This window comes from Penaeus chinensis, chromosome 29 (assembly GCF_019202785.1).
Source record: "Penaeus chinensis breed Huanghai No. 1 chromosome 29, ASM1920278v2, whole genome shotgun sequence".
Lineage (NCBI taxonomy): Eukaryota > Metazoa > Arthropoda > Malacostraca > Decapoda > Penaeidae > Penaeus > Penaeus chinensis.
In genome coordinates this window covers 10,066,268-10,091,267 of record NC_061847.1, presented here as the reverse complement: position 1 = coordinate 10,091,267, position 25,000 = coordinate 10,066,268, and the positions used below count along the sequence as shown (strand labels likewise).

Below are 25,000 nucleotides of genomic sequence, written 5' to 3'. Positions count from 1 at the left end.
GCGACTTTTGCTTGATTTGAATATTTTGTTGTTATTGACACCGTCATCGTTATTGTTGGTGTTCTTATCATCAGTATCATCATCATCATTTTATTATGTTGATTTGATATTATGGCTATTGTTATTTATCATTGTTACTGTCGGTATTATCATAACCATAACTATAATCATTAATTGTATTCACTGTAGCTATTATTAAGTTTTATATAACGTGGGAAGGTGGGAAGAGGGTCGAGAGCCTTCCTCCCCCTCCTCCTACTCCTCCCCTCCTCCCCCTCCCCTTCCCCCGCCCCCATTCCCTAACCCTCTCCCCCTTCCTTCCCCATGGTTTGGATAATAACCAGTTTTTGGTGTTCCTGCATTACTCAAGTTCCTTCGGCCTTTGTCCCGGACCTGAGAAGGCTTATGTAAGACTTTTTCCCCTTCTCCGTCTTTCGTTTTGTTTTGCGCGTTGTCTTTGAAAGGGGGGAAGGCGTGGGAAGAAGAGGGATGGTTATGCTGGCGTTTGTGTTTTGTATTGAGTGTATTCTATGTCTGTTATGTTGTTGAGGGTATTGTGCCTATGGGGATATTGCGGCTAAATGGGGCGAACTTGAGCGGAAGTGTTGATTTGAGGAAAATGTGGGAAAACGGGAGTAAATGTAATTTTAGGAGAGGCTGAATCAAGAAAACTACCGATGGCGGTGATGGTGGTGGCAGTAACGATGGCAAGGATAATTTAAAAAAATAATGGTGAGATGGAGAATAATCAATATGTATGAAGGAAAAGTATAGACGTCTTTGTAAGGAAAGGGCCATTGGAACATCACCCCAGCGCCTCCCAGCAAACGGAAGGCGAGGAAACAACAACAGAGCAGCGGCTGCGGCCCGAGGGCCGTCCGACGGCGCCCAAGGCAGGGAGAGCGAGCGTGCGCGTCGCCACCAGCCTCCGCAGCAGTTCTACTTGTCTACCTGTCTACTCGACTCTGCTAGACTGACTGCTGAACCTCCTCCCAGCTGGGGCCTCGTGTAGTCTGCTGATTCACACTGGAGTCTGGCTTGTTGCTTATGCACTATGTTTTACGAAAGAGGAAGTTGTAGATTGACGTGATTTTATTTGAATGGCAAATTATGTCGTTTGCTTGGCATATGGCAGTGTGACTAGCATCCTGTTGTATGGCATTGGTAGATTCAGAGAATAATAAGGACTAATGAATCCAGGCTTCCCATTAGAAGATATTGATGACGTCTTTAAATAGTTACCCAAAGTACGTTGTTAATTCAGTGACTGATTTGCATCTCATAAAGGTAGTGAATGTTCTTTGTAATTGGATAAAGGGAGTAGATGATTGTTTACAAACCAATTTACAGTGCTATTAGCATGTTATCTGCAAAGTAATAAAGATTTAATTTATTTGCGTCTTAAGTGGTGCGTAAATCTTGCTGGGGGCCGTGTGAAAGTGTGCGCATTTGTCAGTCTCTTGCCCCTCTCCTCTCCCTCCTCTCTCTCTCTCTCTCTCTCTCTCTCTCCTCTCTCTCTTCTCTCCTCTCTTCATCCCTTCTCATCTCTCTCTCTCTCTCTCTTTCTCTTCTCTCTCTCTCGTCCCCCTCTCTCTCTCTCTTGTCTGTCTCTCAGAAAAAGAGGCAGGGGAAGAAGAAGAGGAAGAAGAAGAGGAAGAAGAAGAGAAAAAGGGAGAGGAGGAGAAGAATGAAAGGAAGAAGTGAAGTAAGAGTAGGAGAAAACATCAAAAGAAGAAATGATGAACAAGCGGAGAAGAGAAAGGAAAAGAAGATGGAAGAGATGGAGGAAGAGTGGGAGGAGTAGTGAGTGAAAGGGTAGGTCCAAATGAGGAAAAGTCGAGCCCGCATAATTAACACGTCAGGGATGATGCAGCATGGAGTCGGGATGTCTTGGGGCGGGATCCGAGGGTTGGGGGGGGGGGGGGGGGGGGAGGGGTAGAAGGGGGAGGACGAGGCTCATCTGCATATCACCTTAAGGGAAAAGCACCTTGCAGGGTCATGGCTGTGTAGGCTGTTGGGGCGCGTCTCGTGTCACGCTAAACAGCCCTTTGCGAAGTTGCTGAAGTTCCTCGAGGGGGATCGTGGAACCACTCTTTTTTTTTGTAACTTCAGCGGTGGGAACGACTCTCTGAAGTTTGACTTATGTAATATTCGACACGCTGAGGTCACGCTAAGCCCTTTGCATTGCGGGCTGGTGACTGTTCTGTCACGTAATAGCTATTTTGCGGGCAATGTGTCGTGCGTCTCTCTCTCTCTCTCTTCTCTCGCTCTCTCTCTCTCTCTCTCTCTCTCTCTCTCTCTCTCTCTCTCTCTCTCTCTCTCTCTCTCTCTCTCTCTCTCTCTCTCTCTCTCTCTCTTTCTCTCTCTCTCTTTCTCTCTCTCTCTCTCTCTCTCTCTCTCTCTCTCTCTCTCTCTCTCTCTCTCTCTCTCTCTCTCTCTCTCTCTCTCTCTCTCTCTCTCTCTCTCTCTCTCTCTCTCTTTCTCTCTCTTTCTCTCTCTCTCTTTCTTACTCTCTCTCTCTCTCTCTCTCACTCATTTACTTTTTTACCTTTTTACCTTATTTAGACTTTCTCTCCTGTCTTTCTGATTCTCATTTCCCTCCCTCTGTCTTTTCCACCCTCTTCCATAGGATAAAACCTCAGGAAATTATTCAGAGCGTATACACAATCCAGCAGATTGTGAAAGGCCTCTATGGCAGTGTTAATGGCATCAGCACAGAAGTCGTACCATCGCGTAACACGGCGCTTGTTCGCGATAACGGCCAGTGTGACCATCTGTGTGACTCTCGCTCGGAGTAGTAGCGCTGACTAACGGAGTCGCTAACGAACGCATTAGCGAGAAAACTATTTCACATTGGAACGCCAGATCCGCCGAGATAAAGAGAGGGAGAGAGGGAGGGAGAAAAAAATAAGACGAAATTGGATCCCGATGAAAAGTTATGTTCATGTCTGTATCAGATGTAATTTGTAGATGCGATTGGGCGAACTAGTTCCTTTGGCGGAATGTGATCGTGGAGGTCGTAGCCGGTACGACCCTTTCACTTGCTCGTACTTGTGCTTGTTCAAGTATTTATGCGCCTGTGTAAGCTTCGAGTTTGATTGTTTATTAATTAATTTGTTTTAAAACAAGTTTTCCTGAACGCGAGGTAGGAAGGGATTTTGGCTTTCCAACTCCAACTGCTGGTCGCTTTTACATATATTTGACCGGTTTCGGTCAGTTTAACTTACTCTGGTATTATTTTAATGATATGTTTTCCAAGTATTGTTTATATTTATCTATGTCGGATCTCTAGTTCAGTTTTGGATTGCTATCAGATAAACGATCCGATACACCGGGAGAACCGTTAACACAGACTAACCCTGCGACGCATTAAAATTCCGGAATGATTTGTTCCATGATTGACTTACGTTTCTCAACATGGCACAGTGCCTGGCGGGGCTCTATTTGGCTGTGCGTTGGTAATGTCATGCAGGAAATCACGAGTTCATAGGTCAGGAGCTGCATGATACAAGGATGACGTGCATGACACTAGCAAAGGGTTTATAAGATGCCACGAAATTACTGCCACACGCATGACCAGTTTCGCAGGTGTAGGTACAAGACAGGTGTTCGTTTCTTCGTTATAAGTAGGGTGTAAATAATGAAGTTTGCCATGTGGCGTCATCCGCGTCGCTGCTTTGTTAGGTGCGGATCATTAGCAGCATTGCAAAGTGCAGTGGAATAGCTACGTGGGCGTAGCGAAGTGAAGCTAATTTTTTTTGTTGTCTGGTTTTCTCCTCTCCGTCTTTCCTCTTTTATTTCACGGACATGGATTTGCTCGTCTAAGTCATCCTGTTTCTTTCTTTCATTTCATGTGCCCTTGTTATTGTTTTTGCCATCGAATAGAACTTCTCAAACTATTAGTGGTCTATACTTTCCATCACAGAACAATCAGAACTAAGAGCGGGTCGTACTTTCCGACCGGCAGTGTCTCGCGTCCCCAAGGGAGGTGGCTGGTAGCAGGGGTGGATTTGTTGTTTGTAAATATGCTTGTAGCCTGCGGTGGCCGGTGGGTGTCCAGCGGCTGTCCACAGGGTGTCCCAAGTCTGCCCATTTGGGTGACCGCGTTAATGGGGCGAGAAGGAAGGATGTTTTGGTGTTCCTTCCCTGAGTCCTTCTGGTTTTCCCTTTGTCTTGAATGCGAATCTTGTGAAGTAGAGGAAAATTGAGGGATTTTTTTTTCTTTTGCTGTTGGTTGTGATAATGCCGGGATATGATTAGAATGTTGTATGTGTTGAAAAAGTAATTTTGTGTACTACCGCTCTAAATGGTTTATATGGATACCTTTTTAAAAGTCGAGATAGGATTTAGAATGTATTTCTTAATCGTTATTTTTTGTTTACCCTTATTTTATGATTTCCATGTAAAAGTAATGTTGAACAGCATACTAACGGCCCCCTTCTCTCTTTCCAGCGAGGTGAAGATGTCGGAGTAGAAGGAGGGGCGAGGACCTGCACCAGTGACCGGCGCCCTGTCACCGCCGCCGCCTGCCCCACCGCCACCAGCGCCCCTCCCCCGAACAGTACCCCAGGGAGTGTCTGGTTCCCCCAGCACCGCGGGAGAACCAGCCTCCTCCCCCATCGCCACCACTATGGGCCTCCACCACCATCTGTGAGACCTTCACCTCCCCACTACTATAGCCGCAATTACCCCTCAACCCCCCAGTGCACGTTAACCCCCCCACCCAGGGCCCCCCATCCGTCTGAACGCCCTCCCACCTGTTGTGTAAACACCTCTCCCCCAGTTAGTACCTCATCGTCCCCTCAGTATTTGGCCCCCCCGCCATTTCGCCCCCCCACACGCCGTCTCCTTGGACCCCCCCGCGCGTGGCGTCGCAAGCCCCCCGCGCCCACGATCAAAGTCCCTCAGCTGCCCAGCCTGAGCGAGAACACGCGGAGACTCCCACGAGGTCTTCGTCAGCACCTTCAGGAGTCCCTACAACGCCTCCGTCAGGTGGCACCGCTCAGGAGTCACGAAGGTGAGGAGAACGATAAGAAAGAAGAAAGGAGGAACGAAGACGAAGAAGGAAAGGAAGCTTCTGAGGAATCCACGATAACCAGGACTTCCTCGGAGGCCGAGAGAGAATCCTTCGAGAGAGAGAAGGACGGAAAGATCAGAGAGGACGCTGCGCCCACGCCAGACCCGCCGAAGGAAGACCGGCCTGGCCAAGGACGCTCCCAAGGGTAAGCATGCGCATGGAAGGATATGTAGCAAGATGAATGGGTAGACAGATAAATGGACGAATGACTAAGTGATGTGATGCAGATTAATATTTTTTAGGGATTGATATAGAATTTGCTGTAATAATCAAGAAAAGGGCATCGATGGCTGAATATACGTGTCGATAGGAGAAAAGGAATGAACGAATAATGAAAAAAAAAAATCGAGCAAGGTGAAATGGGAATCTCCGTATGATATACTTCTCAGGGATGACAGGCACAGCAGCCCACATAAGTATTTCCGCAAATGTTACGTGGAGGAAATGTTGCGGTCCGTGTCATGCAACTGCACTGTTTACGCAAAGTGCACGGCTTCTGGCTGCAAAGAAAACGAAGCTCGCCCAGCGCGCCTCGAGAGGGCCGGCGCGTCCACCTCAGGAGTGACTCACCGGCCCGCACTGCGGAACCAGAGCCCCGTCGCGCCGAGCCAAGATAAACATTGCCACAAGAGGTCACATGGTCATGAGTAAAGCGTATTAGGGGTGACAAAAGTGTCCCCGCATTGACCTGGCTTCCCGTGGCTGACGGGGACGATCCTTTTCCAGCGGCAGCGGTTCCGGAGTACGGAGACGTGAATCAGTGCTCATCCGCGTGGCTCTCCTTACATGGTGCTTGCGTCCCTCCCCCCTCTTTTACATCACTTCTTCCTTCTCCCTCTTCTTTCTCTTCTTCTCCTCGTCCTTTGCTTTATCAGTTTCTTTAAGCTCTTTTTTTTTCTTGTTTTTTTTTTTTCTACGTCTCCTTTTCTTTTACCATCATCACCTTATTTTTCTCTGCTTCTCTTTTATTTTAAACTCCCTCCCTTGCTTTCTCCCCGCTTTCTCGTTTCGTTTCTGTTCTTTTCTTCATCCTCCTTTCTCTGCCTCCCTGCCAGACTTCTTTAACCTTTCGCCAATCTTACTTTGTAACAAGACACTTTCCCGTCCCCTTCACCTTCTCCTCCACCTCCATTTTCGTTTTTATTTATTTTCATTTTTTTTTTGGCTTACTATTCGTGTCCTTATTCTCGTTTTTCTTCATCCCCTTTCTCCATTTCTTTTTCTCGGCTTTCTTTACTCCTCCTCCTCCTCCTCCTCCTCCTCCTCCTCCTCCTCCACCTCTCCCCCTCCTCCTCCTCCTCCTCCTCCTCCTCCCCGACTCCTCCTCCTCCTCCTTCACTTTCTCCTCCTTCCTCCTCCTCCACCTCCTCCTCCTCCCCTCCTCCTCCTCTTCCTACACTTTCCTCCTCCTCCCCTCCTCCTCCGCCTCCGTCCGCCTCTCTCCTCCTCCTCCTTCACTTGCCTCCTCCTCCGCCTATCACTTTCTGTAAAGTTCTTTTCCCTCTCCCTCCTCCTTCACTTCCTCCTCCTCCTCCTTCAATTTTCCTCCTCCTCCGCCTCCTCCTCCTCCTCCTCCTCCTCCTCCTCCTACCTACCTCACTCCTCCTCCTCCTCCTCCTCCTCCTCTGCTTCCTCCTCCTCGCCCACAAGAGGAAGAAGGAGAGGAAGAGGAAGAGAAGAGGAAGAGGAAGAGAAGAGGAAGAGGAAGAGAAGAGGAAGAGAAGAGGAAGAGGAAGAGGAAGAGAAGAGGAAGAGGAAGAGAAGAGGAAGAGGAAGAGGAAGAGAAGAGGAAGAGAAGAGGAAGAGGAAAGTGACGAAGTAGGAAATGGAAGAGAAGAGGAAGAGGAAAGGAAGAGGAAGAGGAAGAGGAAGAGAAGAGGAAGAGAAGAGGAAGAGGAAGAAGGAGAGGAAGAGGAAGAGAAGAGGAAGAGAAGAGGAAGAGGAAGAGGAAGAGGAAGAGAAGAAGAGGAAGAGGAAGAGAAGAGGAAGAGGAAGAGAAGAGGAAGAGGAAGAGAAGAGGAAGAGAAGAAGAGGAAGAGGAAGAGAAGAGGAAGAGGAAGAGGAAGAGGAAGAAGGAGAGGAAGAGGAAGAAGGAGAGGAAGAGGAAGAGGAAGAGAAGAGGAAGAGGAAGAGGAAGAGAAGAGGAAGAGAAGAGGAAGAGGAAGAGAAGAGGAAGAGAAGAGGAAGAGAAGAGGAAGAGAAGAGGAAGAGGAAGAGGAAGAGAAGAGGAAGAGAAGAGGAAGAGGAAGAAGGAGAGGGAGAGGGAGAGGAGAGGGAGAGGGAGAGGGAGAGGGAGAGGGAGAGGAGAGGGAGAGGGAGAGAGAGAGAGAGAAGAGAGAGAGAGAGAGAGAGAAGAGAGAGAGAGAAGAAGAGGAAGAGGAAGAGAAGAGGAAGAGAAGAGGAAGAGAAGAGGAAGAGGAAGAGAAGAGGAAGAGAAGAGAAGAGGAAGAGAAGAGGAAGAGAAGAGGAAGAGGAAGAGGAAGAGAAGAGGAAGAGGAAGAGGAAGAGGAAGAGGAAGAGGAAGAGAAGAGGAAGAGGAAGAGAAGAGGAAGAGAAGAGGAAGAGAAGAGGAAGAGAAGAGGAAGAGAAGAGGAAGAGAAGAGGAGGAAGAGGAAGAGAAGAGGAAGAGAAGAGGAAGAGGAAGAGAAGAGGAAGAGGAAGAGAAGAGGAAGAGGAAGAGAAGAGGAAGAGGAAGAGGAAGAGGAAGAGAAGAGGAAGAGAAGAGGAAGAGAAGAGGAAGAGAAGAGGAAGAGAAGAGGAAGAGGAAGAGGAAGAAGGAGAGGAAGAGGAAGAGGAAGAGGAAGAAGGAGAGGAAGAGGAAGAGGAAGAGGAAGAGGAAGAGAAGAGGAAGAGGAAGAAGGAGAGGAAGAGGAAGAAGGAGAGGAAGAGGAAGAGGAAGAGGAAGAGAAGAGGAAGAGAAGAGGAAGAGGAAGAGGAAGAGGAAGAGGAAGAGGAAGAGGAAGAGAAGAGGAAGAGAAGAGGAAGAGAAGAGCCAGAAGAGGAAGAAGGAGAGGGAGAGGGAGAGGGAGAGGGAGAGGAGAGGGAGAGGGAGAGGAGAGGGAGAGGGAGAGAGAGAGAGAGAGAGAAGAGAGAGAGAGAGAGGAGAGAGAGAGAGAGAGAGAGAGAGAAGAAGAGGAAGAGGAAGAGAAGAGGAAGAGAAGAGGAAGAGAAGAGGAAGAGAAGAGGAAGAGGAAGAGAAGAGGAAGAGGAAGAGGAAGAGGAAGAGAAGAGGAAGAGAAGAGGAAGAGAAGAGGAAGAGGAAGAGAAGAGGAAGAGGAAGAGAAGAGGAAGAGGAAGAGAAGAGGAAGAGAAGAGGAAGAGGAAGAGGAAGAGGAAGAGGAAGAGGAAGAAGGAGAGGAAGAGGAAGAGGAAGAAGGAGAGGAAGAGGAAGAAGGAGAGGAAGAGGAAGAGAAGAGGAAGAGGAAGAGAAGAGGAAGAGGAAGAGAAGAGGAAGAGGAAGAGAAGAGGAAGAGAAGAGGAAGAGAAGAGGAAGAGAAGAGGAAGAGGAAGAGGAAGAAGGAGAGGAAGAGGAAGAGAAGAGGAAGAGAAGAGGAAGAGAAGAGGAAGAGAAGAGGAAGAGAAGAGGAAGAGGAAGAGGAAGAGAAGAGGAAGAGGAAGAAGGAGAGGAAGAGGAAGAGAAGAGGAAGAGAAGAGGAAGGAGGAAAGGAAGAGGAAGAGGAAGAGGAAGAAGGAGAGGAAGAGGAAGAGGAAGAGAAGAGGAAGAGGAAGAGGAAGAGGAAGAAGGAGAGGAAGAGGAAGAGGAAGAGGAAGAGGAAGAGGAAGAGGAAGAGGAAGAGGGAGAAGGAGAGGGAGAGGGAGAGGGAGAGGGAGAGGGAGAGGGAGAGGGAGAGGGAGAGGGAGAGGGAGAGGGAGAGAGAGAGAGAGAGAGAGAGAGAGAGAGAGAGAGAGAGAGAGAGAGAGAGAGAGAGAGAGGGAGAGAGAGAGAGAGAGAGAGAGAGAGAGAGAGAGAGAGAGAGAGAGAGAGAGAGAGGGAGGGAGAGAGAGAGGAGAGAGAGAGAGAGAGAGAGAGAGAGAGAGAGAGAGAGAGAGATATCAAGGGGAAAAAAAAGAAAGAGAAAGATAGACAGAGGCAGAGATCTAATTAGCGAACACGTACCCGGAACGTACGAACAGCGAAGGGTCTAGCAGATGATGATCACCTGCCAAGGATGATGCTAGACGGCGCGGGCTAATTGACAGATGATAGTGGCTAATTGATGGCGGAGGAGCGCGGGTGGCTGATGGATGGGCGGCGGGCGCAGGAGCCGCGAAGCCGGTCGTTCGGCGCCGCTGCTTCGAGATCCTGCAGGAGGGGGTGGGGTGGGTGGGGGAGGAGGGGGAGGGGAGAAGATAGAGAGGCAGACAGGCAGGCAGTTGAGCAAACAGGCAGGCAGGCAGGCAGGCAGGCAGGCAGGCAGGCAGGCAGGCAGGCAGGCAGGCAGGCAGGCAGGCAGGCAGGCAGGCAGGCAGGCAGACGCACAGATAGATAGATAGACAGATCTACAGAGGGGAATGGATAGGGGAAGAGATGTAGTGGAGAACGAATAAAGAGAAAAGAGGAATAGAAAAAAAATTAAATAAAGTTGAGGGACAGGAAATTGAAATAAGAAAGAAAAAAGAATTAAATAAAGCATCGGGAAAACGAAAATAACATCACCATCAGCCATCACAATGGGTTAAATAACAAAGACCAAGCCAGGAGCAGAGAATCGGACAAGGGTTCAGAACAGAATTTCAGGAACTCTTCGAAAAGATTAAATGTATCAGGGGCTTGAGACTCGTTATCTGCAATTATTTTTTTTTTTGTTCAGTGTAATTTTATATGTAATTTGAAATGCCACGGGGAATTTTATCCGCGTTTCAAGATAATGGGCAGTGAAATAGATTAATAGATTATTTCATTTCTATATATTGTATTTTGTTTGTTTATTTTTGTTGCTGTTGTTGTTATTACTTAGTTTTATATACTTTATATATATACACAATTACTGTATTGGAATTATTATTATTATTTTAATTATTATTATTTTATTTTAATTATTATTATTATTATTATTATTATTATTATTATTATTATTATTATTATTATTATTATTATTATTATTATTATTATTATTATTATTGTTATTATTATTAATAATATTATCATCATCTTCATCATCATCATCATCATCATCATCATCATCATCATCATCATCATCATCATCATCATCATCATCATCATCATCATCATCATCATCATCATCATATCATCATCATCATCATCATCATCATCATCATCATCATCATCATCATCATCATTATTATTATTATTATTATTATTATTATTATTATTATAATTATGATTATTATTATTACTAATACTATTATTGGTTTAATTTTTATTATTGTTGGTGTTGTTATCATTGTCATTATTATTATTACTGTTGTTATATATATATATATATATTTTTTTTTTTTTTTTTTTTTTTTTTTGTGTGTGTGTGTGTGTGTGTGTGTGTGTGTGTGTGTGTGTGTGTGTGTGTGTGTGTGTGTGTGTGTGTGTGTGTGTGTGTGTGTGTAGGAAGGTGAACGAGGAAGCCTTTTTTTTTTGTAAATGTTCAGAACCGCTTTAGCATCAACACTGTCCCTGAAATGGTCGTGCAAATGGCTCTTTTAAGATACCTTGATCCCTTTCGGACCCGTTTTATGATGATTGGGAGGAGGTTAACTGACCATTTATTTTTTTTATTTAAAAAAAAAGAAGTGAATGACATTAGCAGTTTGTAAAAAAAAAAAAAAAAAAGAACTGCCTTACGCTTATTTAACATCCTTTCAGTTCTTACCTTCTCGAATCCATTTTGGAATCACCCGGCGATGATATTATATATGATTACCACAGGCAATCGCGTTGTCTTTCTGCCCTTGACCCACGCGCGCCGCCCACTGCTGTTGTCGTGAAAATGGGCGGATGATTGTGCGTGTGATCCCCTTTCTCTCTCTCTCTCTCTCTCTCTCTCTCTCTCTCTCTCTCTCTCTCTCTCTCTCTCTCTCTCTCTCTCTCTCTCTCTCTCTCTCTCTCTCTCTCTCTCTCTCAACCCCGCTCTTCTTCCTCTTTCATCCAACTCTATTCTACTGTCAACCTTTTTATCCTTTATCCTTCCCTGGCACGAGGTCCTTCGGCACCCTCAAGACCATCGCATTCCCGAGGCACCGCCTGTCACGCTCAGGTCCTGCCGTGAGTGCGAGGAAATTTAATGAGGCGGAGACGGCTGTTGGCTTCTGGCGGAGAGCGAGATAAATTTAGTTCCGTCACAGTTTAAGAAATGACGCGCACGTGATGCAGATATTTTATTATCATTATTATTACGCGGCATTCGTGAGATTTCGACCGATTCGCGCAAATAAACCGAGTTTCCCGAGGGTCGATAAGAGAGCAAAATGCAGAGAAAGGAATAAGCCAGTACCAACAGACCGCCCTCTTCCCCCTGGCTCGTAGACGTGCAATTGCAGGTCCAGGAGTGTTATTGCAAGTTGACCCTCGTGACCTGGGAGCGTGCCGGGTCCCTAGGAGCCAAGAATCACACCCAAGATTATTATGTAAATTACACCGTCCCTGAATTTCTCTTCGTAACGAGTGGGGGCGAGTAAGACGAGTGTTTCCGAACGCACTCATCAGCTTTCTATGAATATTCAGCTGGGTTTAACGAGGTGGGTTAAATTGGGTATCATGCCGATGGAAAACTGTAGAGCAAAAAGGTAAATAAGAGGCAAAGTGTTGTCAGGATGTAAATAATTTGTTGAGCTGAATAGCAACTATGTAAAGACATGCAAATGTAGAATTTTATAATGTATCAAATTTCACACTCTTGTCTGCTAGTGCTTGTTAGAGTTATTGTGAATTTAGTTTCTTTTAATAAACTATAATCTAAAGTACAATAAACTGTATTCCAACACATTCGTAATGCCACTTTCGTAAACGTGTGCATAAACATCAACTACCACAGTAAAACAATATAAGAACCTAAGAACACGAATAATTTCCACTTAGACATTAGATTTCCTCATCGAGGAACAAATAGTGAATTGTTGCTGTGCCACATGCGTCAGTTTCTTGCGTTTGTCAAACGTACAATTCCTGGAAAAGTCCATGCTTCTGACTTCATTTCCCACATACATAAGCGCTTACTCACGCGCGCTAAAGCAAGCACAGGCAAGCAAACACGAACACAAACACACCCACATGTGTATGCATTATCCGTGGAAGCCCAGACAGTCCCTTCTCCTGCTTCCAGGTGTGGCTTCTCGCATGAGACTTAGCGATAAAGGACGAGTGAAACTTGTTCCTTGGAGGCTCGGGGGAGGAAGGGGGAGGGGAAGGGGAGAGACGGGGGAAGGGGAGAGACGGGGGAAGGGGAGAGACAGGGGGAGAGGCAGGGGAAGTGGAGAGACAGAGGGGAGACACCGGGGGAAGGGGAGAGACAGTGGGAAGGGAAGAGAGGAAGGGGAGGGGAGAGACGTGGAGGGAAGGAGAGAGAAGTCGAGAGGGGGAGAGAAGGGGGCGTCAGGGGGGAGAAGGGGAGGAACGAAGGGAGGGGACGGGAGGGGGAGGGGTGCACCTGCAGAAGCTCACGTGCATGCTAGGGCGTTCGCGTTGCCGTGGATGTTGCTTGTTTCGCTGTTTGCTTGCGGAATTCGGTCGTCTTAGACTTTGGTGCTGAGGAAAAGAAACGCTGACTGATATCACCACGATTGACACAAACATTTATTTCGGCTAAACTGATACATCATTTAGCTTTTGTATAGCAAGAGTCAAGGTTATATTTGGTTGCTTTAAGAATTCTGCGACATTGTACTTCTTTTAGTAAGGGAAAAAAAACTTGCCAAAGCTCCGTACTTTCCCACAGTGCATAACCAGCGAACATATTTTTACACAGATAGAGAACAAATATGTCGGTTTCGGGGACGGTCTTTGAAGGCCAAACATTGCGATTGCGATGATTATGATAATTGTAAAAGTGTGCGCATAGCAGTGATGATGGTGATTGCGACAGAATCGGTGATAATTATCATTAAGGAAGTTGATTGGCGGTTTTAATGAGTCTGGTAAAGATGTGGAAAACAAGTAAATCAATTTGATTTTTTTGTATTTTTCGATTTTTTTGTTTTTGTTTTTGCTTTTCTCTTATTTTTCCAGGCTTTATCATTAATTCTGAGGAGACTGAAGTTCATATTATGACGAGACCAATTAAAGAATACACTCAGTGACACGTTTTTCCAGTGACTTTCACCGTTCGAAATTTTAAGTACCTACTGTTTTAGCATTTCTTAACGACATTTATTAACCTGCCATATTGTCGTCTCCTAACAAATTTCCACAGGTTTCTCTTTCGTATCAAAGGGGCTGTTTTCCCCAAATTCCATGTCGCACATCCCTGGCTCTATGCAGCAGATGTGTTGAAACGATCGGCGCCTTTTTTATAAGCGGCTGTTCCCGAATCTTGCCTGTTAGAGCAATGTAGGTCTAACGTTGCGTGGGCGGCCACAGCAGTACGCCACGCCCGACTCTGCTGGCGTCTCTCACAATGGCGGTGGCAAAACACCGGATGCAAAACCCCCTTTTCTCTGCCAGTATTATTATTATCGCTCCAGTGTCGCGGCCCGGCCCGTCGCGCCGGTCGCTAAATAGACGGGTCAGGGGGTAACAATGCCGGTCGCAGGTTTTACTTTCGGCATTTCGGTCAGGAGGGGGGTGTGGGGGTCGGGAAGGGAGGGGTGGGTGAGGGGGATATTACTTTCGCTTCTAGGCGATTCGAGTTTTTAGAACACGAGAGACTTTCGTTTTATATATATTGGAGCGGATGAGGTGATGTGGTGGAATGATGTTGAGTTTAGGATATGGGCGTATATATATATGCGTGTGTGTGTGTGTGTGTGTGTGTGTGTGTGTGTGTGTGTATGTATGTATGTATGTATGTATGTGTGTATGTATATATGTATATATGTGTGTGTGTGTGTGAGTGTGTATGTATTGGTGTATGTATATATATTTATATATATATGTATGTATGTATGCATGTATGTATGTATGTCTCATCTTTGTATGTATATATATGTATATGTGTGTGAGTATATATTTAGTATATATATATTATATATAATATATATATATGTATTTATTTATTTATTTATTTATTTAATTACTTATTTATACATTTAGTTATACACTTATGCATACATACATACATATATATATTATATATTAGAAATACATTATATATACTCATTAGTGTATGTATGAATGTATGAATGCGTATACATACATGTTAGTTACCGATTTTTTTTTAGATATACAAACATATATATATATGTGTATATATATATATATATATATATATATATATATATATATATATATATAGCTAGCTTATTTACCATGGATTGTAATACTTTGAAATCGGTTCATTAATTGTCTTTTATCTATTTCAGGTCTCCATTGCTGAAGGCCCGAGCCAATAGCGTCACGAGCGACTACTTCAGTGATTCGGGAGAAGCATCTTTAGGACTCCCGTCGCTTATTCACGACCACGAGTTCATCCTAAATCTCGATCACGTGGACGAAGAGTCTTTGAGTTCGAGAACATCGAAAACGGAAAGCAGAGCAGCATCTAGGAATACGCTACGCTTCGAGTCGTCATCGGTAACACCTCCACCGGAGTATCCCCTAGAAGATGAGGATATCCGTTTTCTCTCAAGTGAGAACGGTGATGCTCGTTTTCTACGTTTGAGCGATACAGAGAGCGATCGTTTTCTCTCATCATCTGACAAAGAAAACTGCCATCGAGAAGAGAAATTGGAAGGCAGACTGAAGCAAAATTTTCTAGCCAATCAAAGTGCCAAAAAGGACTTCCTTAAACTAGTACCTGAGACTAGATTATTAACTGTGAAGTCTTTACGTGGATCTAACCTTTCTCTTGAACAGATTTCTCATTCTATCAAGAGCACAAGTCAAGTTAACAGCTCTGCACCGGAACTCTCTTGTTCCAAAACTCTTTTATCTTCAAACCTGGAACCTCTGTGTTCCGACCCCCAAGTTGGTGCCAAATTGTGCCGCGGGCTAGAGCCAGCGGCGTCATGGCACCCGTCATATAACGCTTCGCCAGCACCTGTTATTTCAATTAAAGTTGACGAACCAAACACTGCAAATATGGAGAATGATAAAGGTACTTGTATATGACTATATGGGATACTTAAGTATTTTGTTCACATATTCTTATAACTGTCACATATAGAAAAACAAAATACTTTCTTTTTTTCACTTCTTCAAGCTTTCCTAGATATCCCCCTTCCCTGTCTGTTTTCATTTTTTCCTATTATTTCCTCTTTCCTACCCCCATCCTTTTCATTCCCCTTCCTCTTCCCCCTCCCCTTCCCCTTTCCCTTTTCCCCTTCCCTTTCCCCTTCCCCTTCCCCTTCCCCTTTCCCCTTTCCTTTCCCCTTCCCCTTCCCTTCCCCTTCCCATTTCCTTTCCCCCCTTCACCTCCCCCCTCCCCCTTCCCATTCCTTTCCCGTTTTCTTCTTCCCTTCCCCCTCCTTCTCATACCTTTTCCGTTTTCTTCCCTTTCCCCTTCCCCTTCCCCTTCCCCTTCCCCTTCCCCTTCCCCTTCCCCTTCCCCTCCCCCCTTCACCTCCCCTTCCCCTTCCCCTCCCCCTTCACCTCCCCCCTTCCCCTTCCCCTTCCCCTTCCCCTTCCCCTTCCCCTTCCCCTTCCCTGCCCCTTTCCCTAATCTTTTCACTGCCCTTCTTCCTTCCTTCTGCATTCCATTTCTCTCTCTCCTTTACCAATATCCATCTTCTCCATTAGTGATTCCCCTTTGCCTCCTCAGGTGCGACAAGCGGCATGGGAGCGTTGGCTCCGCTCAGTTTCTCGTTGTCTTCGCTATCGGGGTCGTCTAGCCCAGCGCTAGAGTCCGTCAGCCTCGCGAGGACTCCCGCAGAACTGCATACCAACTCTCTCAACCGGCGCCGGTCCAAGTGAGTATTGGCATTTTTTCTTGTTCTTGTTCTTCTTCATCTTTTGGTATTGCATTTTAAGAGGGTGACTCCCTTTGTATTTAGGATGCCGTTTTGTCTCTTTCGTCGAAGGTCAGCATGTCGTGTGTTTAATAGTCCAGTGTCATGTCTTGTTTGTTGAATTATGACGAAGGCCTGTGTAAGCTGTGGAAGTTCATCTCGTGGTAGAAGCCAAGTGTTATGGTCGCGCTGATCAGCTGACTGTGGGATGTAGTCGGAACAGGATTCTTTGAACGCTAATCATGAAGTCTAATCCGGAAGTAAACTAAACGTCTGCACTCTTATGAAGTGGTAACCAAATACCCGATCCTTCCTTTGCATCACAGTTTTGCGTTTTGTTCTCACCTTATAGCCATGTTCTCATCGACGCCTTGACTTCGCCAACGCCGCAGAGGATCCCATTGCGTGTTCATGGCTACCGCAAATCCACATACCATTTGGCTGATATCGCGCGGCGACTTGCTCAAGCCACGTGGCGCAAGTGGCTTTGCTTATTTAGGGAACCTTAAGCCAGATGTCGTAACTCTTTAACGACTAGCGTGCCGCATATGTGAGCGTGTCATCGTAAAATGATAATGCTGCGTCTTCGCCGTCGATTTCTTGTGTCTGAAGAAGGCGGCAGCGGGAACTTATAAGGTGACACGAGCGGTGACGATGCCGAGCGACCGTAAGTCGGCATTATCATAACGGCGAGACGCGGATGTTACGGCCTGTGGCGAGCAGAGCCGATTCACCTGGGCTCTCGTGTCTTGGGATACCGCCGGCGCCCACCAAGGGGACAGAAGGCGAATTTGCGTGTACTTGTTTATTCGATTTTAAGAAGCATAGATTTTCTGGATCTCTTTTATTTTCAAACCGTAACAGGATTTAACCATCCTTTTTGGCTTGTGTTCTGTGTTTCGCTTCTTGTATATCGCTTGTTCCCTTCCATCATCAGCATCAGCATCAGCATCAGCATCAGCAGCAGCAGCAGCATCAGCATCAGCATCAGCATCATCATCATCATCATCATCATCATCATCATCATCATCATCATCATCATCATCATCATCATCATCATCATCATCATCATCATCATCATCATCATCATCATCATCACATTCATCCCCCTTCTTTCCATACCAGCTTTACCTTCTCCCACCTTCCTTCCCTATCAACTTCCCCTTCCTCTCCCTCGCTTTCTTGTACCTGCACCTTATCCCCCCTTTCCCATCCTCACTCTCATCTCCCAATCTTCTCCGTGATGCAACTCGCTCCGTCCACGGACTTGGAAATGTCGGCGCTTGTAAGACTCGCGGTCCTGTCGGAACTCAAGGGACAAAGTTTGTTGACACGCGTCCGGGAACTTTTACTCGTCCAAGGCTGCCTCCCTCACCTTCAAGACAGGCTGAGTGGGCGTCGGTTAAGGGCTGTGTGCGCTGTTGTTGCCGGACTGGAGGCTTTGGCTGTGCGGATGGGTGTGATGGTCTTGCTCTTGCTCTTGCCATTGCTCTTGTTTTTTTTTTTTTTTAATGCCTCCTCTATCTTCTGCTCTTCTTCCTCTTCCTCTTCGTCTCCTCTCCTCTCTCCTTCGTCATCATCGTCATTGTCATCGCCTCCTTTTCCTCTTCCTCCTCCCCCTCCTCTTCCCCCTCCTCCTTTTCCTACTCCTCCCTACCTCCTTAATCGCCAATCCTCCTCCTCCTTCTCCTGTCGATGTAGCTTGTATTTTTTTTTCTGAGATGAATCACTCGTACTGCAATCCCTCCCCTACGTGCTGTCGAAGGGTGTGGCGATGTGTTTTATTTTTTCTCTTGCTTCATCTTCTTGTTCTTGTTATTGTTGTTCTTCTTGTTCTTGTTCTTGTTCTTCTTCTTCTTCTTCTTCTGTCTTTTCTTTCTCCTCAACCTTCTTCTCCTCTCTCTCCGTTTTCCTTTCCTTTTCCTTTTGATTTTCATTCTCCTTATTCTTATCCTTCTATTGCTTACCCTTCCCCTTCCCTTTCCCCTGCCCTTCCCCCTCCCCTTCCCCCTCCCCTTCCCCCTCCCCTTCCCCTTCCCCTTCCCCTTCCCCTTCCCCTTCCCCTTCCCCTTCCCCTTCCCCTTCCCTTTCTCCTTCCCCTTCCCCTTCCCCTTCCCCTTCCCTTTCTCCTTCTCCTTCCCCTTCCCCTTCCCCTTCCCCTTCCCCTTCCCCCTCCCTTTCCCCTTCCCCTTCCCCTTCCCTTTCTCCTTCCCCTTCCCCTTCCCCCTCCCCTTCCCTTTCTCCTTCCCCTTCCCCTTCCCCTTCCCCTTCCCCTTCCCCTTCCCTGTCCCCTTCCCCTTCCCTTTCTCCTTCCCCTTCCCCTTACCTTTCTCCTTCCCCTTCTCCTTCCCTTTATCCTTCCCCTTCCCTTTCCCCTTCCCCTTCCCTTTCCCCTTCCCCTTCCCCTTCCCTTTCCCCTTCTCCTTCTCCTTCTCCTTCTCCTTCTCCTTCTCCTTCTCCTTCTCCTTCTCCTTCTCCTTCCGATTCCCTCTCCCTCTCCCCCCTCTCCCTCTCCTCCCTCTCCCTCTCCTCCCTCTCCCTCTCCTCCCTCTCCCTCTCCTCCCTCTCCCTCTCCTACCTCTCCCTCTCCTGCCTCTCCCTCTCCTACCTCTCCCTCTCCTACCTCTCCCTCTCCTCCCTCTCCCTCTCCTCCCTCTCCTCCTCCTCCTCCTCCTCCTCCTCCTCCTCCTCCTCCTCCTCCTCCTCCTCCTCCTCCTCCTCCTCCTCCTCCTCCTCCTCCTCCTCCTCCTCCTCCTCCTCCTCCTCCTCCTCCTCCTCCTCCTCCTCCTCCTTCTCCCTCTCCTCTCCCTCTCCCTCTCCCTCTCCCTCTCCCTCTCCCTCTCCCTCTCCCTCTCCCTCTCCCTCTCCCTCTCCCTCTCTTCCACCACCAATATCAGCGTCGCCGTGAAAGTGTTGCCAGACCTTGTGGGAGATTTGCTCTTGTTTCCCTGCGTCATGTTGCCTTGATTGCGCTGCGGCTGAAAGGGCCTGATGGTGAGGTGATGGTAAGGATGGCTCGGTTGATAGTGACAATGGCACTGGTAATAATGAAAGCAAGTGATGGTAACGATAAAAGCAAGTGATGATATTAATGAGAGGGATAGATAATGAGCATAGCGGGATGGTGATGATATTTAATGTTTTTTTTTTTCATGGTTAGGCAGATTAGAATAACAAAGTCGAGAGTTGTGATGGGTGTAATATAGCATCGTCACCGCTAATCGCCCAGTTCGTGATAACAGTGGCGGTGGCGGGAGCAGCGGCTTCTCTGATGAAAGGAAGTGCTCGCGCAAGTTGTGGTCGAGGGAATTTTAAGTTTTGGGAATCCTCTTCGGTTTTGACTAATGAGTCTGATTTTCGAATGTCGTTTTTTCTTCTTCTTTCATGTTGTTTGTTTACTTATTTTGTGTATGTATTTCGTTGGTAGATTTGTATTTGGGTTTTGTGTTGGCTGCAGCGTTGCGTGCGCGCGGGTGTGTGTGTGTGTGTGTGTGATGTCGGCGAGGGGAGGCAGTAACATAAGGCACATAAAAGGAAGGGAAAAAGTCAAGGTCAGACTCTGGGATTAAGTCTTTTTTCGTTTCATATTTTGCTCAGTGGTGCTTGCTCTTGTCTTGACCTTGACATTGCTGAATAAGAATAAAAAAAACAACTTAATACCGAAAAACAGATTGAATGAAAGAAAAAAAAAAGATTAATTTCGGCGAATTCCGTGCTAAGAAGTAATTTTCATCTCAGACGTTACGTGACGCATAAAACCCAATCTTGATTAAAAGAATAGAAGATTGGAAGAAAAACCTAGGCCTTTTTTTTAGGCTGTCAGTGTTCGTGAGGTGGCGTGACCGCAGGTGCAGTCAGAGTCGGATGCGGCGGCGGCGGCGGCAGCCAGCGTTCTCACTGCAGCACCGCCTTGCCCCTCCACCGCCCTCCCCCTTCCCACTGCCAGGCAGCACCTTCCCCCTCCCCCTTCCACTTCTCCCTTCTCCCTTGTTCCTCTTCCCTTCTCCATTTTCCCTTCGGCCTTTTCCCTTTTCCCTTTTTCCTTCTTAAATCTCTGATTCACCGCCCATCCACAACTCCTCAGCTCCCTTCCCTTCCGCCTTCCCACGTGTCCCTGCCACCTCCGATTCACCTTCCTTGCATCCCCTAGTCTTTCCCCCTTCTCCCTTTACCCAGCAGCCTCCCCTCCCTCTCCTCCCCCCGTCCAGAGAGGGGGATGGGAGTGCGAGTGCCCCCCCCTTTCTCCCTCCCTCACCAGCCCCCCCCCCTTTCTCCCTCCCTCACCAGCCCCCCCCCCCTTTCTCCCTCCCTCACCAGCCCCCCCCCTCCCTTTCTCCCTCCCTCACCAGCCCCCCCCCCCCCCCAGCCTTTACCCGACGTCCACCTGCCGCAGGACGCAACAGGGGGTGACAAGGGGAGGGGGGGAAAGGCATCAGTAGAAAAGAATATGTGGGTAGAGGCGTAATGGTTGATAAAGATGGAAGAAGGGAGGCTGGATGTAATTGGTTGGGAGAAAGAATTGTTCGTACGATTACTGGAACAAGGGTTGTATTCGGTGGATTTCTAATAGAATAGATGATTGGAACAGAATAAATAAAGCGAATAAACGACAAAAGAAGAAAGGACGGGTCACGCTAGGAATAAAGATGAATTAATCCAGACGAGATGTGAATGAAATGAACAAATAAATTAAGCCATTGTCTTTGATATTTATTTAATTGCTACCATTATCATTTGATATATGCTATCATGAAACGAAAGAAGGAAGAAAGGTTCTATTCGCGTGTCTAACACTGCAGCGCCGCGAGACAGCATAATGAATGGAGATTGGATTGTTTACATAAAAAAATGGTTGACATAGATTTACCTTTACTTTTTCATGCAGAAGATGCATTTGCCAAGGCCATAGTGATTAGCTGAATGCATTATATCCGAGTATAGTTGTTAGTTAAATAATTGTCGTCACCATTTTCCCAGTGACCAAATGATTAAGATTACCAACCTGTCAAGTCCATCTTAACCTCGATTTAGAACAAAAATCAGCAGAAGAGAATTTGCGTTCAATTGAATGCAAATTAGCGGTCGCTTGGTTGCCTGGTGAAATGGTGATTAAACATCCTCGTTTACCTGGCAAACTGACTGTCAGTTGCAGGATCCGGGAAAGCCTGCATAATTCAACCTTCCATAACGGGTGTGAGTAAAGCCTGTGCAGCGGTGGCGCAAGTGTGTGTGTGTGTGTGTGTGTGTGTGTGTGTGTGTGTGTGTGTGTGTGTGTGTGTGTGTGTGTGTGTGTGTGTGTGTGTGTGTGTGTGTGCCTGTGTCTGTGTCTGTGTCTGTATGTTCAGCTGTGTATACATGAATTTGTCTTCGCGTGTCCTTGGTCAAAGTGAGTTCACAAATAATAGAACAAATGGATGCTATGACGCAGACGTTGTAATTCTCCCGGGCTTAGTAACATTTTCTCGCGGCGACAGCGACATCGTCGATTAACTAAGGCAGAACAGAAAGACCGCAGTGAGAGTGCCTCGCGCTCACTCACTCGAACGCAAACTATTAGAAATTGTGAAAATGGAAGTGAAAGACGAAGAGAACAAAGGGAACGGCCCGTAATCATCTCGGGTAACAGTCTTTCATATCGGAGCCATCATAATCGTTTCTGTTAGTACCGAAAAAGATGGCGAAACCTCATCCTGTCGCGAGGCTGTGGCTTGGGCAGCCCACGTGCAGGGCGGAGTGTCTCGTGATGCCCGGAGAGCCACGTGATTACTGGCACATGCACTCAGAGGGACTTAGACCTGTATCTGCGATGCGATCGGGCTGTCCATCGTCTTCCGGCCGCCGATGGTGACGTGTTGGTGCTGCCGCTGCGACTCCTGCGGGCGGAAGTCTCTCCTGCTGTGACCCACGTTTACTTTTTGTTTAGTTTTCTTTGATCTCTCTTTGCCTTATATCATTGCTGGTCAAGATTCTTCTGTCTACTTGCAGGTTAGTGGTACGGATACCATATGACTGTTTTTTGTTATCTTCTTACAAGGGGTCAAATGCACGCGCATAGTTGCAATACCTGAGCGAAGAGGCCTATATATATCGACAACATGCGAACGGCCACTCTTGTGTGGACGTGGTTTATGATGTCAGTGCTCTCACACGGACGTAAATTTTGGCACTTGTTCGCAGATATCAGTGCAGTGTGCGTAGCGAGCAGCGCCTTCGCAGAAATATCGATCCGCGTGGACGAAAAGGTGAAGCATCGCCAGTCTCGACCTCGTGTTCTCAGCGTCGTGAGTGTCTTGGTTTCTTCCCGCTCGTTACTGCACGCGCGTTGTGTAGTGATGCGCTATGGTGGTATTGCGATGCTATGGTGCATGTCACGTGACGCTTTACCGGTGCGGCCCTCTATTCTTGCGGCGCGGGGCTGCAGTGTGACCGGTGCCCAGTGTGATTATGGTGTCTGGTGGGACAGCGATACGTTTTCAAACTGGGGCTCGTTCGGGGGTCGTAGGTCAGCGGAAGTGCGCGGGGTCATCTGGTTCTTCGTGAAGATATTGACGTGGCCACGGCAGGGACAGCGAAGGAACTTAGCAGTTAGGTCATTTTTTCGGACTGACTAACATTATGCGTATATGCACACGCGCGCGCGCACACACACCAACGCACACGCACGCACGCACACGCGCACACACACACACACACACACACACACACACACACACACACACACACACACACACACACACACACACACACACACACACACACACACACACACACACACAGAGCATCTGTCTTGCTCTTTCTCTCTTTCCATTTATCTATCTATATGCCTAATGAATATAATATATATAGTATATATGTATAAAGTGTGTGTGTGTGTGTATGTATGTGCGTATGTGTGTATGTGTGTATGTGTGTATGTGCGTATGTGTGTATGTGCGCATGTGTGTATGTGTGTATGTGCGTATGTGCGTATGTGTGTATGTGTGTATGTGTGTATGTGTGTATGTGTGTTGTGTGTGTGTGTGTGTGTGTGTGTGTGTGTGTGTGTGTGTGTGTGTGTGTGTGTGTGTTGTGTGTGTGTGAGAGAGAGAGAGAGAGAGAGAGAGAGAGAGAGAGAGAGAGAGAGAGAGAGAGAGAGAGAGAGAGAGAGAGAGAGAGAGAGAATGCGCACGTACGTGCATGTGTGTGTTTTTATGTACACGCACACAGTTATACACACTGGCAGAGTAGGGAGACGGCCGCAAGGCAGAAATAATGCATGACTTATTAGGCTGTGGGACATCGGCGGAATTGAATAGGAATAACAGGGAGGGGCGGGGAGAAGGCTAGGGCTAGGGGAGAGGGAGAGGGAAAGGGAAAGGGCAGGGAGGGAGAGGGGAGAGGAGGAAAGGGATCGGGGACAGGGGGTTTGGGCAGGGAAGGGGGCAAGCAGGTGGGGCGGAACAGTTTGTGGGAGAAACAGGTCGATGCGCTTTGTATAATGAACGAGGTGACCTTCTAGGCTGGGAGCGATTGGGGGACTTGTCGTTGCCCGCGTTGCTCTCGTCGGGCCTGGGCTGAAAAGGCCCGGCCCCGCCTGTTATGCATTCAAGGCACCGTTATATGCACGCTCTCTCTCTCTCTCTCTCTCTCTCTCTCTCTCTCTCTCTCTCTCTCTCTCTCTCTCTCTCTCTCTCTCTCTCTCTCTCTCTCTCTCTCTCTCTCTCTCTCTCTCTCTCTCTCTCTCTCTCTCTCTCTCTCTCTCTCTCTCTCTCTCTCTCTCTCTCTCTCTCTCTCTCTCTCTCTCTCTCCCCCTCCCTCCCCCTCCCCCTCCCCCTCCCTCCCCCTCCCCCCCTAGTCTACTTCCTCCAAATCGCCCTCTCCCTCTCCTCTCCTCTCCTTCCCTTCCCTCTCTCGTCCTCTCTCCTTCTCCCTCCTACCGCCTTCCCCCTCCCTCCCTCCCTCCCTCCCTCCCTCCCTCCCTCCCTCCCTACCTCCCTCCCTCCCTCCCTCCCTCCCTCCCTCCCTCCCTCCCTCCCTCCCTCCCTCCCTCCCTTTCACTTCCCTCTCACCCCCATTTCTCATTTATTTGTACACCCATATGCTTTAGAAAGAATTCTCCAAAAGAACGGGACGAGGCGGCGAGAAAGGGTTAAGCCCGGAGACAGTAAGGGTGTGTCGGAAAGGCCAGGGTGGCAGGGGGAAAGCGAGGTGAGAGCAGGAAGGCAAGGGTGACGGCAGGATGGAATAGGAAGAAGGAAAATCGCGTGACGGCAAGGGGAAGGGTTGCGTCGCGTGCCTGCCGTCGCTCAAGTGCTTGTAGGATTTCTGTGCCAGCCTTGACGTCATATGGATATATCCGCGTACATGCGTGGAAATGTGAGGAAGAGGGAGAAAGGGAGGGATAGGGAGAGGTTGAGAGAGAAAAAAAATAGAGAGAGAGGGAGAAAGAGAAAGAGAGAGAAAAAATGGTGAGAGAGGGAGAAAGAGAGAGAGAAAGAGAGAATAAGGAGAGAAAGAGAGAAGAGGAAGAGAAAGAGAGAAGATGGAGAGAGAGAAAGAGAGAAGAGGGAGAGAAAGAGAGAAGAGGGAGAAAGAGAAAGACAGGGTGTCTATTATAGGAACAGGGATTGGTAAAAGAGCTTGGCAGAATATGAACGTGCTATTAAGAATATATGGTACCTGTTACTGGAGTAGCGCAGGCCCCGGGTAAAAATGTTGGTCATGATAGTTCAATTCTTCCAAGATTTGTTGCCCGCTTTGCACGCATGAGACGGAAGGGAGGCGGGAAACTTCGCCTTGCCATTCATACCGTGCAGGGGCAGGCACAATTCATGAATGGAGATGACATTTATATCCAAGTACTCAGCAGGGATTATATATGTATTTTGTTTC

General features: G+C 47.5%; 1 protein-coding gene across 1 annotated transcript in view; it reads left to right on the top strand.

Moving 5' to 3' along the window:
- The window catches only part of LOC125040553, a 51,626-nt gene that overhangs the window by 6,154 nt on the left and 20,472 nt on the right, over window positions 1-25,000 (top strand). The window contains exons 2-4 of the mRNA XM_047635147.1: window positions 4,453-5,222; window positions 14,546-15,279; window positions 15,943-16,090. Of these exons, the coding sequence (XP_047491103.1) occupies window positions 4,453-5,222; window positions 14,546-15,279; window positions 15,943-16,090 (1,652 nt within the window). The remainder of the gene's footprint in view (window positions 1-4,452; window positions 5,223-14,545; window positions 15,280-15,942; window positions 16,091-25,000) is intronic.